Source organism: Poromitra crassiceps, assembly GCF_964638095.1.
Source record: "Poromitra crassiceps genome assembly, chromosome: 3".
In the NCBI taxonomy this organism is placed as follows: domain Eukaryota; kingdom Metazoa; phylum Chordata; class Actinopteri; order Beryciformes; family Melamphaidae; genus Poromitra; species Poromitra crassiceps.
The window spans coordinates 22,499,064-22,519,518 of record NC_139625.1 but is presented as its reverse complement, the minus strand read 5'-3'; the positions used below and the strand labels follow the sequence as shown (position 1 = coordinate 22,519,518).

At 42.1% G+C, this 20,455-nt stretch overlaps 1 protein-coding gene across 1 annotated transcript; it reads right to left on the bottom strand.

The window, feature by feature from the left end:
• Nucleotides 1-198: 198 nt before the first annotated feature.
• On the bottom strand, nucleotides 199-16,873 carry LOC310773398 (cyclin-T2-like). Its single transcript, XM_083633271.1, has 9 exons — nucleotides 16,714-16,873; nucleotides 15,982-16,063; nucleotides 15,778-15,906; nucleotides 13,920-13,980; nucleotides 13,444-13,506; nucleotides 13,030-13,075; nucleotides 10,450-10,613; nucleotides 4,069-4,139; nucleotides 199-2,285 (listed from the first exon to the last, which is right to left on the bottom strand). Exons 1-9 carry the CDS (start codon nucleotides 16,869-16,871, stop codon nucleotides 1,230-1,232), a joined length of 1,830 nt encoding a protein of 609 aa, XP_083489397.1. The 5' UTR covers nucleotides 16,872-16,873; the 3' UTR covers nucleotides 199-1,229.
• Between the last annotated feature and the right edge of the window lie 3,582 nt (nucleotides 16,874-20,455).

Here is a 20,455-nt window from a genome sequence, read left to right as displayed (position 1 = left end):
CCACAACCCAAAGATAGTTTAGAAATAAAGCACAAAATATTCACATCCAAGAAGCTGGAATCAGAATTAACCTTATAAAAATAAAATCTGAAGTTAGTCGAGCGATTCATGCAGTTGACAATGAATCGATTACCGTAATTGTTGCTCTACTTCATGGCATTTAAGAAGGGACAAGGACAATGGCTATGTTGTGTAAAAATCACTTTTACACCTTTATTTGGGCTCCTGATACACAAATCAAGGATATGTTCATCAATACAGAGTCTGCTTTAGGTCTCATAATACACTGAATGGAGGAAAGTTTGGACTGATGCAACAAGCCAACGGTTTTATCAGAACTAGTCCTATATATACACAATCTGATTTTAGAGCTCTTTATTTTCTGATGGTTAATAAGACATTTATCATACTGAATAGCCATTGACGACATACAATCACAAGGCCTTTTCGCAATTTTAGCCGAGAAGATATCTTAAATGCACTTTCACAGCAGATAGAACGTAAACTTCATTTGTAGCTCTAAAATGGGTCTGCGCATTAAAGTTTAGAAGTGCGGCCGTCAAGACAAGCCGATAAGACAGCAAATGGCCTGCGGCTGACCTTTGAGTTGTTTGTCCAACTATCATTATTCTACAATGCGCTCTTGGAAAATTAAGCAGACCATGTCTCCAAGACAGATAACCACATTTCTGCCATCTTCACCAACAAATGGACAAAGTGATACATCTCCACAGATTATAGGTAATAAACCCAAAGAGAGGAAGATTCTTTCTTATATCAAAAAAGTTCAAGACCTGAGTTTTTTTAGTGGAATAAAATGTCTTAACATACAAAAATGTACATACATTAATGTCAACTGTCTGTAAACTGTTACCATGGCTGCGAACACTAGCTATGTCTTCCCTTTTGTGATTGAAAACATGCACATTTAAAAACATAACAGCTCGCATTAAAAGAACAGATTTAAAATCCCATTTTTCCAATCACATTCAGAAATGTCAACAAGGTTTTGTTTTTTTGTTGCAAGCTAGTAGCACACAGCTCTATGCATATATCTTTTTACATTTTTGACAGTTTTACGAGGATAATCAATTATCAGTGTGTAGACACGACTGAGGGTGATGTGGAATTCAGATAACTTAAGAGAAATAAAATCATTTTTTCTTCTATTAAAATCATGGTAATACCTAATTGTTGAGATCTAGACAACACTCTGGACTCGTGTGGGGTTACAGGTTCATTCCTTGGGCACTTAGTAAGGAGTCCAGCATGTCAAAAGTGTCTTTGTAGTCTGTGTGTTGGCCATTAGCCGCCAGCATCCCGTTGGTTGCCTCGTGGCCGTGTCGCTCCACCAGCATCCTCTGGCCCTCTGAGGTGTAGTGGGAGGAGGCCACGCCCCCCTTGGAGCTGCGGCCACTCTTGGTCGGGTGGTGGTGGTGGTTGTGTCCGGTAGCGTCGGGGTGCGCCCTCTTGCGGGACGAGCCGGAGGAGCCGGTGTCGCCCGCGTGGCCGCCGGCCGCTCTGAGCGTTAAGGCGGGGTTGTCCGTCGCCCCCCGGCTGTTTCCGCCGAGGGCGTACGGGTGGGCGTGGCCGTGCTTTGGGTGGCGGTGGCCCGAGTGCTCTTTGTGCTTGTCTTTGCCGGGCAGAGCGCCAGCGCCCGGCTCGGAGCCCCCGTGGCGCTCCGACGAAACTTTGATCCTCATCTTGAGCTCCTCGCTGCTGGCGGCGCCGTTCTCAGCAAAGGACGGAGGCAGGCGGGACTTTTTAGAGCTGGACTTGTCCCTCCTGCCCTCGCCCGGCTGGGCGGCCTGCTGCGGCTGGGAGCGTTTCTTATGGTGGTGGGAGGAGAGGGCGGGAGGGGGCGGCGCGTACATGTCTGCACCCTGCTCCTCCGCCCTGCCGTTCTGCAAAGCCAGCTCCGCCGCGTGTTTCTCTCTGTACTTGTCCAGAGTCAAGACTTTCTGCGGCCGGGCAAAAGGCGAGGGGTTGGCACTGAGCTGCTGGTGCTTACTACTAGCAGCTTTGTGTTCGTGTTTCCCCGGGGTGAAGTCTGCGTGGGGGGCTTGAGAGGGGAACTGCTCATAGCCCGGCTCGTCCAGCGGCTGGTAGGAGCCATACGGGCCCCCGATGGCGTCCAGGGAGGGCATCTCTCCGGAGTCTGACGCCGAGGTGGAGGGGAAGAAGGAGTTGGTGACACCAGGAAGGCTTTCTAACGAGGAGGTCCCCTGGAAGGCATTTTCCACAGTTGAACCATCAGTCTTTGGTTTCTTAGCAGCTTGTGTGGCCTAAAGAACAAGGCAGAGAAATACAGGTAACCATGAGATGCTCTCATTTGATGATCTCATATAAGCCTGAATGCTCTTACATAATACGACATACACTAGTTTAACTGTCTCTAAAGCCACTGTGTACTTGTGTTAGCTCAGGTAGTAGGGTATAATGTACTTGTGTTAGCTCAGGTAGTAGGGTATAATGTACTTGTGTTAGCTCAGGTAGTGGAGTATAATGTACTTGTGTTAGCTCAGGTAGTAGGCTATAATGTACTTGTGTTAGCTCAGGTAGTAGGGTATAATGTACTTGTGTTAGCTCAGGTAGTAGGGTATAATGTACTTGTGTTAGCTCAGGTAGTAGGGTATAATGTACCGGTACTTGTGTTAGCTCAGGTAGTAGGATATAATGTACTTGTGTTAGCTCAGGTAGTAGGGTATAATGTACTTGTTAGCTCAGGTAGTAGGGTATAATGTACTTGTGTTAGCTCAGGTAGTAGGGTATAATGTACTTGTGTTAGCTCAGGTAGTAGGTAATGGTATAATGTACTTGTTAGCTCAGGTAGTAGGGTATAATGTACTTGTGTTAGCTCAGGTAGTAGGGTATAATGTACTTGTGTTAGCTCAGGTAGTAGGGTATAATGTACTTGTGTTAGCTCAGGTAGTAGGGTATAATGTACTTGTGTTAGCTCAGGTAGTAGGGTATAATGTACTTGTTAGCTCAGGTAGTAGGTAATGGTATAATGTACTTGTGTTAGCTCAGGTAGTAGGGTATAATGTACTTGTGTTAGCTCAGGTAGTAGGGTATAATGTACTTGTGTTAGCTCAGGTAGTAGGGTATAATGTACTTGTTAGCTCAGGTAGTAGGGTATAATGTACTTGTTAGCTCAGGTAGTAGGGTATAATGTACTTGTGTTAGCTCAGGTAGTAGGTAATGGTATAATGTACTTGTGTTAGCTCAGGTAGTAGGGTATAATGTACTTGTGTTAGCTCAGGTAGTAGGGTATAATGTACTTGTTAGCTCAGGTAGTAGGGTATAATGTACTTGTTAGCTCAGGTAGTAGGGTATAATGTACTTGTTAGCTCAGGTAGTAGGGTATAATGTACTTGTGTTAGCTCAGGTAGTAGGGTATAATGTACTTGTGTTAGCTCAGGTAGTAGGGTATAATGTACTTGTGTTAGCTCAGGTAGTGGAGTATAATGTACTTGTGTTAGCTCAGGTAGTAGGGTATAATGTACTTGTTAGCTCAGGTAGTAGGGTATAATGTACTTGTTAGCTCAGGTAGTAGGGTATAATGTACTTGTCATCCATCATCTTATCACCAACTTCAGGCCCGTTATCCTTACCATCATCATTACCAAACTGCTTCCTTCTGCTCACCCCCATTACTCTCATGGGCATTATCAGTCTCATTCTCATCCCCATCATAATGTTTCTCTGGGGCATGGTTCTTCTTGTGAGTAGGGTATAATGTACTTGTGTTAGCTCAGGTAGTAGGTAATGGTATAATGTACTTGTTAGCTCAGGTAGTAGGTAATGGTATAATGTACTTGTTAGCTCAGGTAGTAGGTAATGGTATAATGTACTTGTTAGCTCAGGTAGTGGAGTATAATGTACTTGTGTTAGCTCAGGTAGTAGGGTATAATGTACTTGTGTTAGCTCAGGTAGTAGGGTATAATGTCTTTCCAAAATGTGGCTTAACTATTGCAGTATTTGACAATTAGTGCCAGCCTGAAGCAGCTATATGAATCCACTACTGGACTCAAATGGTGACTGACCCAACACCCATCTGTGACGTACCCTCCAGTTTCGTATCCTCTTCAGCCTGCTGGGCGTCTTCTCCAGGATCTGAAGAAACTCATGGGTCAGCTCTGAACGAGGAGAGGAAGACAACCACATCAGAGTGAGACCTTCACTCTATTCTGAGGACTTGAGATCATTGCTAAAGAACTCCAAATACCATTAGCTGCAGGGAACATTTTTTTCCCCCCAACACTTTATTTATCATTTTTCAGTTTACAGGTATAGAATTGCCCCTCCCCCCCTCCCACCCCAAGGTCTTGGTGGGGTGAATTGCAGGGAACATTTGAAGTGAATTTTCATATTTGAGTACTTAAATTGAATTATTATTCCGGGGGGGGGTCTTAGCTAATTTGCAGCCCCTTTCCCTGGTTAGGTTTTTAGGAAATACATGCATACATACAACGTCCCTAACAAAACACTATAATACATTAAAAAAAAACTAATACACCATAAAATGCACAATTAAACAAACATTTACGTAGGCCTTACAGGGTTTTCCATAAGTGCCAGCTGCCAGTGCAGATCCCTAAAAAACGCCCTAATGTAGAGATGGCCTGAGAAAGTAACCCAGACCGGCCAACCTTGGGGAAATAGTTTGAGTACCACACACCGGTGCCGCACCGCAGCGTTATTTATATATACAGTATATATATATATATACACAGTATATATATATATATATATATATATATATATATATATATATATATATACGGTATATATATATATACATATATACATATATACATATATACACACATATACATATATAAACATTATGTCATTTGGCATATATATATATATATATATGTGTGATATATATGTGTGTGTATATACATATATGCACACACACAAACACCAAACATACTGTGTATATATATATTTCTTTTGACAATGCCCATTTTAATAACCCACTTTCACTCTTTTGCATGAATTCAGGTTGCTTAAATGCCTTGTGCTTTTGAGCACTGACCAACAATGTATTTAAGCAATGAATGCTTGCTATGCTGATACCACTTATATTGAGCATGCACAGCCATCACGTCACTTTACTACTTTAATTAGATCAAGGACAGGTCATAGTGTTATAGTATTAAAGCTTTTACATGGTATGCCATGATCTGATATCCAATATCAATCCACTATACTTGAGTTTATGTGATTTCTTTGAGATTTAACGTTATATTTGCAACCAGATACTTCAACAGCGTCATGAATCAATAATGTTACACCCTCTTGGCAGAGGTATGCACTCCAATAGCTAGCACTCCGACTGAGCGCATTGCCCTTATTGCCTCGTTAAACTCCGACAGTGAAAAAAGTTTGCTTGCCACAAAATAACATTTGTTTGACTTGAGGGCATGTAATTATTAGAGATGCTGCGATCGAGATTTTTCAATTCCGACCCGATTCCGATATTTTAGCCTCAAAACCGATCCGATTCCGATCAAATTTCGATACCCGATTCGATACAGATTTCGATCCGATACAGCACATATTTAAGCCTCTATGCTGTCTGATAGCTAGCAGGCAACAAACATTTTTAGGGTTAGGTATGTATGTGTGTGCTTTGGTAATATAGTATGTAAACGATTTAGTTCATCTAATTAATTTGATGTAAAACTAAAACATAACAATCAAATACACACTTCTTTTGTAATGGGTGAACACTGGACACAAATAATTATTGTTTCCTCACACATACACCCCCACTCTGTCTCACACAGGACACATACACACACAGCCCCTGTCTCTCTCACACACACACACACAGCCCTGTCCGTTTCTCTCACACACACACACACACACACACACACACACACACACACACACACACACACACAGTCTGTGCATACATTTCCACTGCCAGATTGGAGGAGTCTTTTGTCATTTTCTAATGTTACTTCTCTTCAGTGCAATACGTTTTGATAACGACCTGCTGTACAGCGCCGTTCGCGCAGTCAACTCCGTGTCGTTAACGTTAGTTTAGAGGGGAAAGATAGCTGCTGTTAGCTAGCTAATTAGCCATGTTAGCTGCCTCAGTGGGTAACGTTAGCCTATAGAGTATTTATCTGACGTTTATGTTAGCTACACCTCAAACCTGCGGGTGGAAATGGTTTATGCGATGCGATGTATGTTGAAGCAAGACAACGTTTTAATGTACCGTAAATTCCGGACTATAAGCCGCGGCTTTTTTCCCGTTTTTTGGCCCCTGCGGCTTATATAACGGTGCGTCTTATCTATGGATTTTTTCAGAAAAAAAAAAAAAAAAAAAAAAAAATCTCTCTTTTTTAGCACTCTTTCTAACTATAAATCCACTTCTGTTTTAATTTCCTCTCTTGCCCTCTTTTCACCACACCGCGGACACTGTGTGCACTGTAAAAATAAACAACGGTGGTGTTGTGTTATGTTGTTTTGTTGAAATGTTGTAATACGGTAAATGGGAGCTTCCTCAAACAGCCATCTCTTCCCGACAATCCCCTCTGTGCGTGACCACTTACATATGGTAATTACGGTAAGCAAACGGCCACTCGGGCAACAACTCCCTCCCCCGACTACCAGGAGAAAATCACAAACTTCGGCGAATTCACACAAAGGAAGATCAAGGAATATTCACAACAAGACGAGCAGTAGAAGCAACACTCTCACTTACCATGGGGAAGGTACGCAGAAATTCACACGAGGCAGCTTTCAAGTTGAAAGCAGTCAATCTCGCATTAAAAGAGAGCAGCCGCCGATCAAACAGAGCAGCCGCGCGTAACCTGGGCAAAAGGGACTGTCCGTCCGGGGGAGAACTACTGAACAACTCCCTCCCGACTATCAGGAGAAAATCACAAACTTCGGCGAATTCACACAAAGGAAGATCACGGAATATTATAGGAGTGTGAAAACATCCACAATTACCAACGGGTTCCAAAACGCTGGACTGCTGCGGGATGAAGAGGATGACGCCACGGGGACTGCCCCCTAGTCCGATACCTCACGAGTCCGATACCTCACGAGTCCGACACCTCATGGTTTTGGGTTAGGGTCTGGGGGAGGTTAGGTTTAGGCGTGGGGGTGGGAGAGGTTAGGTTTTGGGTTAGGGTCTGGGGGATGTTAGGTTTAGGCGTGGGGGTGGGAGAGGTTAGGTTTTGGGTTAGGGTCTGGGGGAAGTTAGCCTCTTTTTTCGGACTCGTGAGGTGTCGGACTCGTGAGGTATCGGACTCGTGCCATGGCACCTGAAGGAGAGAGGAGAGTGGTTGACGAAGCCACCCTGAACCTGTTCGTTTCCGACACTGAAGATGAGGACTTTGGTGGTTTCAGTACGCAGGAAGAAGAGGAAGACGAGGATTTAGTGACTTGACTTCTCTGGTTACAGGTTTGCTGCACATATACGGTAGCCTATTGTTGTGTGATTTTGTCTGGGGATTAGTGACCTGACTTTTGTTTTGTTTTGTTGAAATGTTAATAAATGGGAGCTTCCCCAAACAGCGATCTCTTTCCCGACATTCCTCTCTGTGCACGAACCCTTTCATATGGTAATTAAACATCAAAACACCCGCGGCTTATAGTCCGGTGCGGCTTATAGAAGAAAAAAATAGTCAATTTTGGTCCCGCGGCTTATACACCGGTGCGTCTTATAGTCCGGAATTTACGGTACCTTGAATTGGACAAATTACGACGGGTCGTGCTCACGCAGATCTAAGCCCTGGCCATCCTAGGCTCAACGCGAGACTCATCAGTCATTCGGTTGAGTCTCGCAAAGTTACACACAAAGTTTGTGCATACATTTCCACTGCCAGATTGGAGGAGTCTTTTGTCATTTTCTAATGTTACTTCAGTGCAATACGTTTTGATAACGACCTGCTGTACAGCGCCGTTCGCTCAGTCAACTAACGTGTACCGTAGTTAACGTTAGTTAGAGGATAAAGATAGCTGGTGTTAGCTAGCTAATTAGACATGTTAGCTGCCTCAGTGGGTAACGTTAGCCTATAGAGAGTATTTATCTGACGTTTATGTAAGCTACATATGAATCGATATCAAAGGATTAAAATAAAAATCGATAAAAAATCTGAGAATCAGAAAAAAGCAGAAAAGCAGAAAAAGCACCGTGATGAAAGAGAAACCGATGCATGAGCCAGAGCGGCACAGATTGCTCTGGCTGCCTGGAGCCAATGTTAGCTGCGAACAGCAGTCAATCCGCTCCCACAAATGAGCGCCTCTGTCTGTGCTGCATAGTTTCTCCACATAATGCCTGCAGCTATGGCTATCCTCACTAGGGCTGGGTTAAAAAAATCGATTCTCAGATTTTTTATCGATTTTTATTTTAATCCTTTGATATCGATTCATATGTCCAGAGATCTTTTTTTTTTATATAAAAAAAAAATATATATATATATATATAAACATAGGCTATACTATTATAGGCTGTGTGTGGTAGTGTGTGGTAGTTGAAACAGTTTCAAGTTGACGTTTATGTTTGTAGTTGAAACAAAAACATAAATACTGTAGGCTACATAAATGTAAATTTTTGATCATTAACTCATTGAGTGCCAAGGACGAGTATAGTCGTCAATTCGAATAGTAACGTAGAGTGCCAAAGACGACTAAAGTCGTCAATTGCGTTTTTTGACGGTGGGACGTGGATCAAAGCCTCGTGCATCTCCTGTAAAAAATATTGTAGCTATTGGAGGTGTATAACCTATTTTACGGACCCATTAGGTGGCGACAGTGCTCTCCAGATTAGAGAAAGTTGAGGAAAAAAAGCAGAAAAAGCCCCGTGATGAAAGAGAAACCGATGCATGAGCCAGAGCGGCACAGATTGCTCTGGCTGCCTGGAGCCAACGTTAGCTGCGAACAGCAGTCAATCCGCTCCCACAAATGAGCCCCTCTGTCTGTGCTGCATAGTTTCTCCACATGATTAGCCGCCAGAAAATAAAACCAAAGCCAAACCATTCTCATGAGAATGGTTTGGCTTTTCAGTGTCGCGCTGAGAGCCGGCGCACAAGGCTGAGCGCTCCGAAAATAGACTGGGTGCAGCGCACTTTGAAACGCGCAGCAGAAAGCCTATAATCGGACGCAGCTTCATCCCAGCTCACAACCGAAACCCCAGAAACGCAGACGAACGCGAGCCCGATCCAGACTCCCCCGACGAGCGTGGATCCGTAAGGCAGCAGAGCCTGCCATAGCAGGCAGCAGAGACTCGCCTGACACACGCAGCAGCCAGCAGAGCGAGCAGAGCCACCAGAGACACTCCCACGGAGGAGGAGTTTGGAGTTGAGGGGGGTGTGGGTGCTGTTTATTGAAGGAAATTACTGTTCAGATGTTTCAGGTCAGAAAATATTAGCTTCAGAGTCAGTGAATGTGCTTGAAATGCTTCATTTCACAAAAGGCTGAATATCTCAGCTTCTAATTTGAAACGCCTGTTTTTGCTCAAAACAACCTATCTTCTCCGGCTCATAACTAAAGACCGGAAAATGGTATCAATAAACTTTTTTTTGCTGATGATACAATAGAGTCTCCTCGTTCTTTGTGCGTGTTCGGTGTTTACATAGTAATATCACACAATGTTCTGTGGGCCTCGAGAAATCACTGAAAACGCTCTGAAACTCTGGCACTGGGAGCGTCCGTTCTCCAAAAGTGGCTGGCACTCAATGAGTTAATATCTACTTTTAGAAAGTATATAGGCTGAAATCAAATCACTGTGCATAATTGTGAAAGTGTCTTTATTGACAGATGAAAAGGCTGTTATTTACCCTTTGTCACCACCTGGTGAGTAAATATATGTGTAACTAAAACCATTAAAATTGACAACCAGTCCGCAAACTTTTTTTCCCCATGTATCTACCGGTCCATGGCGCAAAAAAGGTTGGGAACCCCTGTGTTAGATAACTGGACAGTCATGTAATTCAGGTTACAGCTAAAAAAAAAACATGTTTTAGTATCACTAACCAAATCGATATTGAAATTCATCGAATTGGAATCGAATCGGGATTAATCAATTCGGAACCTTGTGAATCGGAATCGAATCGATTCTTGAAATTTGAACCAATACCCAGCCCTAATCCTCACAGAGGCATAAAAACAACCGGAATGATCCTTTAAGGCAGTAAGGCAGAGGTAATGCTGAGAAGAAGAGCGCGAAGCTCGAAACATCACAGGTAAATTCATCTGCAAATGGGAGCTTTCTCGTTCACTGCTGTTTTTATTGGGTCCAGCACCTGCCTTGAAGACCGTTTTTGGGATGTGCCTGTCTCACTCACTGTTTTATAATACTGAGAAAGCACCAAGTTTTTCCTTCCCTGCCCTTTTTTTTTTTTTTTTTTTACAATACACAAATTCAAATCAGAAGTCGAATCACTTGAACAGGGTCAACCAGAGGACATGCGCTCTTACCATCCAGCAGCTGTAACGTTACTGTGCGGTCCAGGTACTCCCACCAGTGTTTGCCATCCGTGGAGACTGGGATCTCCCAGTTGGACCATTTGCATGCCAGGTGGATGCAGACACAGGCAATGACTGTAGGCTTGTGCTGCAGGCAGAAAGTGGTAAGGTGCAGGCTGCGATAGAGGAGACAAGAAACACAAAGAAAAACACAACCGTTAGCTGTAAAGCACACAAAAAACAGCTTCAGGTGGCAACATGATTCAGCTATACACTATACATAATTTAGATTGCATTCACAAAATATATTTCTCATACACACCTGGATAAGGGTTAATGCACTTTCAATTCAACATATAACTTGCAAATTGCAATTCACACCTAGGAGCCTTCCATTTCAGTTTCATTACAGATTGAATATCGGCACCTTTTAACATTTAACTGAATAAATTTCACTTACTGAATTTAAGTGAATTGACTCCCACTCCGATACACACTCATGATAGCAAAAGTGGGAGTGGGACCAATCACTGAGAAACAATCAATTCACCTCCTGAGGAATGTTTCCAGTTTCCAACATCCACACGCACATCCTTACCTTACAAAACTGCCACGTTACAGAAGAAAAACTACATTTGTTTAAATGTGTTCTTACATGTCTGAATGAGACCGAATTGATTTCTGCTAACATCTTCTGTTGGTCCGACTCCACATCCTAATTGCCCAAATTGGTCCCAAAAATTGCTATTTTCCCCCGGAACTTTATCTCCTTATTACAGTTCCTTATACCAATAAATAATTAAACCTATACTATTGAGGCTCTATTAAGCAGTGCATTGCTTCAAATGACATCCCCTTATCTTGCTTCCAATAAATAGCTATACATCCAAGGTCTGTTATGATACTTTGGCATGTGTGTATTACTTTACAGGCAAATAATAATAATTCAGTGAAGTACTACATTATAAAGTTTTGATTCCATTTAAAAAGTGTGGTAAATTACAAAAGTAAAAAAAAAAACAGTGTTTCTCAATCTCTATTGAACAACATGAGCATTAAGCCATAGTAGTCAATTAAACATTTGGAAAACAAAAATGGGGAAAAATGAATCAATAAATCAAATGTGATTTGTGTAGGATTTTCTTATTAACCAATATGAAATCCATCATGATAGCACCATTCCAACTTGCAGTAAACTGTCAGCATTACAAACTACCTGGTTAGGCTATTTATTTGGAAATATTTTTGAGGGCTTGATTCCCTTTCAATATGCAGTTAACTTATAAATGTCATATGAAAATCAGCAGGGAGGAAGAAATGGAGATATGCCAACAGAAAACAGGGGTATACTACCTATTGTCACAATTCATTCGACAATTTAATCATTGAGAAAGTCCTACATAGGACATTGTGAAATGTGGGACCTTGAATATAATGAAGATTGAGAAACACTGTTAATGTTAACCAAGACAAATGATTAGGTTATTATTGTAAATGTCTATAGCTAATTTCCTCTACACCTTGAATCCCAAACTACACTGCAAAGTGGTACTGAAATATGGAAAACAAAAAACGATAGCATTTGCCCATTAAGCCTATGGAAAATGCCACAAATTTGTAGTTAGTAGTTCCAAATTTAAGCAAGAGATTTTTAGGATACTATGATGTCTATTTTGCCACATGATCCTGCATGTTCCAGGGCCCTTATTGGACATAAAGCCCAAATAAAAAAGGAAAGAAAAAATAATACTGTAAAGCAGAGGTTATGCTTGTCTGTGAACTCTTGCTACCGTCTGCTGTCATTAGACCTGTGTACCAAACTAGCATAGTGTGGATGAAAGCTCTGATGAAAAGGCATGACGTTACAATAAAAAAAAACAAGCTGGCAACTTCTCATGTAAAGAGTGAGTCACAGAAATAAACTACACTCAAATCAAAAACCTCTTCATGACTGGAAGGCTCTACTAAGAGCTCAGCAGAGGTCAAATTGCTCTCGACAGCTGTGTTTTTACCACCCCCCAAAAAAATCCATTTTTAAAATACAAGTAAACTAATTTACGGATTCTTTATACATCATGTATGTGTACACTACTTTGATCCTGAGATGATGATGGGGATGAACTACCACAAAACAAACATACATAAGTTTGTACTTTGCAGTATAGTTTGGGGTTTCATTGTTAGCATGTTTGAGGTAAAAAAAAAAAAGTATATATATATGCAAAAAGTCAAAAATGAAAAAAGTACTGTGACTCATACTTACCAGGAGAATCTCTAAGTTTACATCTTTTCAATCTTTAGTGGCAATCTATATTCAGGCTACCAATTGTGTTTTTTAGACATATGCACTCGTACCAAGCAACCTTGAGGGGTATACAGCACCACTACACTCCACATTGTGCATTCAACCCCTATGTGCCAACACAGAGCCCTTGTACAATACACCGCACAAAGCAGCCTGGCCGGTACTTCCCCAGATGGGGGTTCCCAGGGCCTTGGCGCAAACAGGGCGTTGGACACAGGAAGGGGGACCCTGCAGGACAGGAAGCTATAGTGTGCCATCACAGTGCAATAAGGGGACAGGATAACAACCTGTTGGTAGCCATGAAATAGGAAGTCTGTGCCAAGTCCTTGCTTGCTGTAAAAAGGAGAGGAAGAAAATCCACGTTACCACTGAGCAGAGCACTCGGATAGAAAAGCATTACTTTGCAATAACATTCATGGTGTATGGTTAGCATTTATGGAAAGTTAGATATATGAAAGTATGTGATGTGACAGTACAATTCATGTAGGTATACAAATGAAAATTTCTCTTCCAAAATGACATTTGCATTAGTTAAAGGACAGTAGGCAACACAAGTCCTTGGATGAAAAATACGGCACTTTAACACACATCATCCTCTTAGAGATATTGAATGCTTAACTTCCATTTTTTCCCCCCATTTTGGAAATGAATTCTTCAAGAGTAATTTGAAGTGAGAAAGTAGCTCAGAAGGAAGCCTATACCTCGGACTAGCTGGGAACACCTCACAACATCTGTGTGCGGATGTTCAACTGTAATTTCAAAACCTGTGAAGATTGAATGAAGCCATTCAGTCACTGGTACAATGTCAAAACAATAAGTGGGTAGCAGACCTGTAGGGTGACATTTGTCCAAAGCACACACATCCACTTGCATTAAAAAAAAGGTACAGAGGAAAAACCTCGGGAACTTGATTTGTTAAACAATTGAAAATGCACATCCGATTCTTTCAATGTCACGGTGCACATGTGCTCCTTTTTATATGTCCTGGTTAGCATGGATTTCTTTTGATGAGAACAATGCTGTTAAAATGGTGGCCCTGCAGAAAGCCGACAGGGTAATGCATGTCACAGCACACTATCTTTAATATAACAGCAACGCCTCCTGCATTGAAATACAATACTGTTACAATATGACAGATCATACAATGTGTCCAAAACTGAAGCGGTGACGCACTTACCCAGCGTTTGCAGCACTACTGTTTCTAGCAATACAAGTTCTTGGGCTTGCTGGTTGTATGCCTGAAAAAAAACAAATAATACTGGATTCATCACGTGTTTCTCAACTGCAAACCAGCATTAGTGATTTCTCGATCTAAAGAGGCTCCCGGAGAGTTAATTGAGACTTAAATACAATTTGTATGGAGAGAATATCACTCCAAACTCTATCTAAAACGGTACTCTTATATTGTAACCTTGTTCGTGTTAAATCAGCAAACATACATATAACATACTTTATACATCACTCAAGTCCTGTGCTGAATTAAGATCCCCTGCAAAATTCGGCATGCAATCCACAAGAAAATCTAGTCGTTTCAAACAGTTTGACTTGTGCTTGAATGATTTGGTCTACTTATTATAAGTTATCACCCGACCGATATATCGGTCCACTGATATTTTGATATTACCACATTACCGTTTGCTTTATTTTGTATGTTACATACAATTGCCCAAGTTATGGGCTAGAAATTCTGCCAAGTTATATGCAATACGCAGCCATTTTCGAGGCGATAAGCCAGCTGCCTTAAGGCCCAATTATACTCAACGTTAAAGAGGGAGACGGAGACGAACAGAGCCTTCTGTCCGTACTCTGCGTTCATTTCATCCGTTTTCTGTCCGTCATCTGAAAACTTACGGATACGCATGAAACGGAGGAAAACCACACACACTCATGCATTTGACTCTCTACTGCCCACTGGTGGATGTATTGCTTAACATGATACCAACGCGAAAGACACATGGAAGTATGTGGGCAGTGACGATTACACCGTTTGAAACGGACGCCCTTATATATGGATGAAAATTGAGTATAATTGGGCCTTTAGTGGAGAGTGCAGCCTGCCGGCCTGGAATCTCCGAGGGGCTGGGGTCTGAATTCGGCCTAATGCGGTGGACTCGTCTGCCATTCGCCTGCTCGTCAATGCTTGTTTTGCAGTACCCGTTCGCCTTTCACTGAAAAGTGTCTGAATTTGACAAAGCCGGACGCGACAGGGCTAACATAGCCTAATCAAAAGGTTAGTTTGGGGACTAGCATTACCTGCGTGCCTTTAAAATATGGTGCAGTCAGGCGAGATGGAATCAACAAGCTATATATTCAGAGTCGTGTTGCCAGATACAACTGATGGGTTTCAGCCAAAAGGCTGTTCAAAAACCGTCCAAGCCCATTTCCCCTGCACAATGCAACCAAGACAGCCCAATTGGCGGAAGGCCGCAGAAACTGGCAACACATCCCCACTACACACATACTAATTTGTTTGTCAGTGAGTCGGCTCAGCTGACATTTTCCAAATGGAAAACATCAAATTAAAAATCTGCTTCTCCCTATGAAGGTAGATGAACCTTTAAGAGCTTTGTAAATGAAAGACTGAACTAAATTCTATACTTTTAAGGCTTTATTTTGAGAATATTAAATTCAATACTTTTTAAATACTTTTAAGACCCCGCGAGTACCCTGTACTTTGAACATGGCATGGAAGTTGGTGTCAGATGGGCTGCTTTGAGCATTTCTGAAAACATTTGGAACTGAATGCTAGCGAATGAGTCAAATAGGTTTACAAAATTGATTTAAAAATATCTTTCCTAGAACCTAGCATGCAAAAACTGTCCCAACTAAGTTTAGGATGGAAAGTGTGAAAATTAGCAAAAACTCAAATCAGGCTGCAATTGATTTTTTAAGTGATATTCAACAAGGTATATACTCCTTAAATAGAAAAGGGCCATAAGAGTACTAACTGAGTTCAGCATAATGCTGTCTCCATAGGTTGAAATGAGTACAGGCATTCTATGATACAGCATATTCCTCAGTCATACTTTACTTACATTGCTTTTAGTGTCTAGCGGGGCCTCTTGGGGGTTAACGCAAGCATGTGCCACTTTAATGACGTGTTCCAGCTTCCTGGGCTGCTCCTCTACTTTAGCTGCCAGGAACAGGGTAGTCTGGGAGATGATCTAAAAAGACAAACAGCTGAGTCAGTCTTTAGTCAGATATAGCAGCAACCAAGGCATCGGATGATATATACTTACATTTCTATGGAACTTGGTGAAGGAGTGGATCATATAAAACCTATGCATATACACTATGGCAGTATTTATAATCAATTGAGAGCTGAAAGATAAGAGTTAAGGCATAACAAAAAGACAGCAACGTCACAGTTAGGAATGTAATTTAATAGCAAACTGCTATACATCTTAGCACATTAACGTTAGCAAGCTAGCGTTAAGTGGACAGCTAGCGAAAACGTGCTTCTTATAAAACCTAAGCACCGGCACTAAAATATCACTCAGTATCTCAAACCAGTCGTCCAATTTCAGATCTGCTTTGTAATACGTATACGATTCGATTTTAACAAGTGACATTAGCATCAGGAAAAACAGCGATCTGTCTCGTTAGATAGAAAGCTAACAATAGGAAAAGGGTCAGCCGTCTGAAAAGGCGAAACAATAGCTGGATAGCTAGCAGCCAGGCCTCATGTAGCGGCTAACGTTGAAGATACAAATGCCACTGCACGGTTAGCTAGCTAACTGGCATTTGTTATCACCGGTGGGCAAGGTTATTAACGGCCGTTTTCAGCAGTGTTTCGTGTAACGTTAGTTTAAGAGTAAAATAGTAACGTTAGAAGACTCCCCGCTGACAGGTTAGCCGTGGCACTTCGGCCTACCCTAGCCTTTTCCTAAACTGGAACTTGAGCTAGCTCGTTAGCCGGGAGCACAGAGGCCGGGAGCTAGCTTAGCCCGGCCGGCGTTCAGAGAGGATACACGTTGAGTCTCTGGCCCATCTCTTGGATTAAGGTGGCGGCCTGCTGTCGGTAAGAAAGTTCCCTGTCAGATTCCACTCCGCAGCGTCGAGACGGCGTGTTTTCGAGGTCCTCCCGGGTAAAGAGCCATTTCGTAGAGGGTCCCCGGTGCACCGCCATTACGCTCCCACATCAGACCAACTGACGGCGGTGGCAGATACGGGGGGGCAACGGAAGGATGGCAAGCGCATGCGCAGTTGGTTTAGACGTGGTTCTTGATTTTCTAAACAGCGCCGCAGGTGGCCGATGGTGTGTATACAGTGATCAGACACACGAAATGTCTCAATTTCATTAGCGTTAATTTAATTTATTTGAAGCACAAAATGTTTTCGGCCATCTTCCTCATTCGTAATCAGTGTTGGGGTAACTCATGACAAAAGTAACATATTACAAGTAATATATTACTTTTAGCAACTCAGTAATATAACTTATACCAATATGATTTCAGTAATATTATACCAGTTACTCTGTCAAGTAAGACAAGTTACAAATTGAGTTAGGCTACTTTTATAATTATCAAAGCACATATTTAAATAAAGATACAATCATTTCCTAATCAAATGGTGTTTTTTTTTTTTATATAGATGACAATAACAAAGGAAAAGGATAATATTTAGAATTTTGGACGGTTGATGGCTGACTTCAAAATGGTTTAAATTATTTTTCGGGATGGTTCCGGGGTGGCGATGTCATTCTGCTACTGCAGTTATTTTGGTGAAAATAATGCAAAAGTAGTGAAATAATAAGTAATGAGTTACTCTACACAGACAGTCAGTCATATTATAAAGTAACTTATTGCTTTCAAATTAAAGTAACTAGTTATATGTAGTATATTACATTTTGAAAGTAACTTGCCCAACAGTGTTCATAATCCACATGGGCCGGGGGGTAAAGCTATCAAAAAGTTTTATGATGTAATGTTAGAAATATATCAGATAACCAGGCCAAGCCGTCTAGAACTGTATGACAGCATCAGTGATTTATGACCTCATCACTGTTGTCATAACAGTGTGAGCTGTGATTGTCTGTGGTGATGTCATAGCAGCGTGAGCTGTGATTGGTCTACATAAAATATGGCTGTGGTGATGTCATAGCAGCGTGAGCTGTGATTGGTCTACGTAAAATAATGCTGTAGCGCTCTCCACAATCCCAAAGCCAAGTGCAACAAGTTGGCTGAGAGCGTGAAATAAAATATAATTGAGTATGCAAAATAATTTCTGGTGCTATTATGAGTCCTTGTGTAGCTAGCTTGAATAGAAACATTATTTCTTAGTTGCTGGCAAATGAAAATGGAAACTATGGAAACTGTTTCATGTCACATTTGTACCAAGTGAATATCCCTGTGCCCCAGACATCATTACACTGACAGATGATGCATCACAGCTCAACACCTGTCAAAACAACAGCTAAGACAAAGGTTCCTCTGTGGCACAAGAGAAACAGAAACATTATCTAACCAACTGTGCAACATGCTGGTCCATGACATTTTAAAAATACTGTAACAAGGAAACCAGTCTAAACGGCTTCGTCATACAATCACCTTTTCCAGTGGCGTTAAGTTAGCTACAACGGGACGAGTGTTTCTGAGTGTCTTTCTGTCTGCTGTGTGCCCATGTGTCTGTGTATTTGTCACTATATACATACATACATACATACATACATACATACATAGCCTACATAGGCCTACATACATAGCCTACATACATACATACATACATACATACATACATACATAGCCTACATACATACATACATACATACATACATACATACAGGGGGCAGCCAGGGAGCAGTGGGCAGCTTTCTTTAATGTAGGCTACAGCGCCCGGGGACCAACTTCAGTTCGTTGTCGTTGTTGGTCAGGTGACGATCTTCTGCATGTTTTTAGTGGGGGTCCCGAGGCTACCGATGTAGGCTACCCCAGGGCAGAACATGCAAACTCCACATAGAAAGCCCCTTTTGACGAGATGGCCCACCTGGGCAGTGGGCACTGAGGACATGGGGGGGGGCACCCTCAGCGTCCCAGGCGGGAATCGAACCCAGGACCTTCTAGCTGTGAGGCGACAGCGCTACCACTGTCTGTGCACACCATTGCACTCAAGTCCATTTGAATATGGTGCATCATTTCCCACCAAAATTCCCAAACCTATATAGACAACACTTCTGCTGGAGCAATGAAGGATGACGGGACATTCTTTGGTCGATGTGATATAAGCGGATGAGAGCCAGGTCACAGCTTAGAGAGGGAAGGGAACATTCGTCCTTGATGTTGTTGTTGCTATGGCTTCTAAATATTTCCAAATCTGTTTTTACTCAATCTTTCAGCTTCATCATGATCCTAAAAATGGGGCCATGAAATGCCATACATGATTGCCATGCTGAAGTGAACTGATGCCCCTGCTGCAGGATAGTGGAGCATCCTCTGGCCTGCATTACTGACTTTCTTCCACTAAGTGGAAGCAGAGATCCAGAACTGAAATGAAGTCCTGTGATTTTAGCAAACTTCAGTCTTATAATAAAACATCTCGACAAGTGTAGACTGGAGTCTACAGCATTTATTTATTTATCTATTTTTTTTTCCCAGTAGGCTGCTCTCGGCTGGCCTGGCCGGCCTGCCTGCATCTTCAGGAATAAAGGTCTCTGGGGGTAGGGAAAAGTAATGTAAGGAGTGTGTGATGAATTAGCTATACTGCTCCCAGTGAGTTGCCTATAATTAGTAGGCTATAATAACATTGCTTTTGAGATGTGTAACGACTCCGAGTAGCCTAACTAATTGTTAATAGGCTAACTAACGTTACGCTTTGTAAAGTGGCACGGAGCCCATTCACCGCACGGCCCGGGGCTCTTTGATTGAATCCACCTGGGAGGGACAGATGTTTTTCCTCGCTCTGCAGCGGCGCCAGAGCGGCGCGCGGGGTGAACGGAGCCCGTGATCCAGCCTCCAGCACGAGCAGAGGTCTCGTGAACCCCACGGGAACGGTAATTAGAGCCTGGGTGTTGCAGTATCACGACCTCGCGAATCCGACTGTGTCTGGCGAGAAATGTTTTCTTTTTTATTGTTTTTCTAGACTGCGCTCAACATCACCAGTGTCAAGCCAGAGGGAATACAAAAACACGACTTCCGATTGTGACTTTCAAAATAAAAGACGAATACTGTATACACTTTGTGGAACTTCAGCAGCAGCAGCAAATCATCATCAACATGAGTTTAGGTTTTCACATTTCAACAGCGACTTGTTGCGATGTTTTTTTTGTAGGCTATATAGGCTATGGACCAAGGTGAGAATAACAAAGGAAAATAATTGCACTATATATATATATCAGTGGAGGTTCTAAATGTAGTACAAGGGAGGATGGTCCTCCCTTATTTTTTAGAAGAGACGGGGGATTTTATATAATAATATATATTTTTTAATAAAATATCAATCAAATGTGTTTTTTCTTAAATGCTTCAACAGTGACACCTGCAGGGCACTGATGGAGCGGCATGCAGACAGAGTCTGTGCCAGTGGGTCTGTCTGTCGTGCCCACAGTACACTACAATAACATTCCCCTCTTGGGCTGTTCAATTCCTTGGTAATTTATCTCAGGCAAATCTATGATTGGTTGAAAAACACATGCAATTCACAGGGAACAGTGAAGCCTAAACCGCCCTCACCAATCACTACCAATCAATTAATTTATTCAACCAAATTGGTTGTTGA

Bases quoted from the DNA above. Each gene is read 5' to 3' on its own strand.
- LOC310773398 (XM_083633271.1), bottom strand. From the start codon at position 16,871: ATGGCGGTGCACCGGGGACCCTCTACGAAATGGCTCTTTACCCGGGAG. The intron at 13,507-13,919 runs GTAAGTGCGTCA...CAATCTTCACAG, and splicing joins AGTAGTGCTGCAAACGCTGG to GTTTTGAAATTACAGTTGAA. The intron at 10,614-13,029 runs GTTGTTATCCTG...CCTCTATCGCAG, and splicing joins TATTTCATGGCTACCAACAG to CCTGCACCTTACCACTTTCT.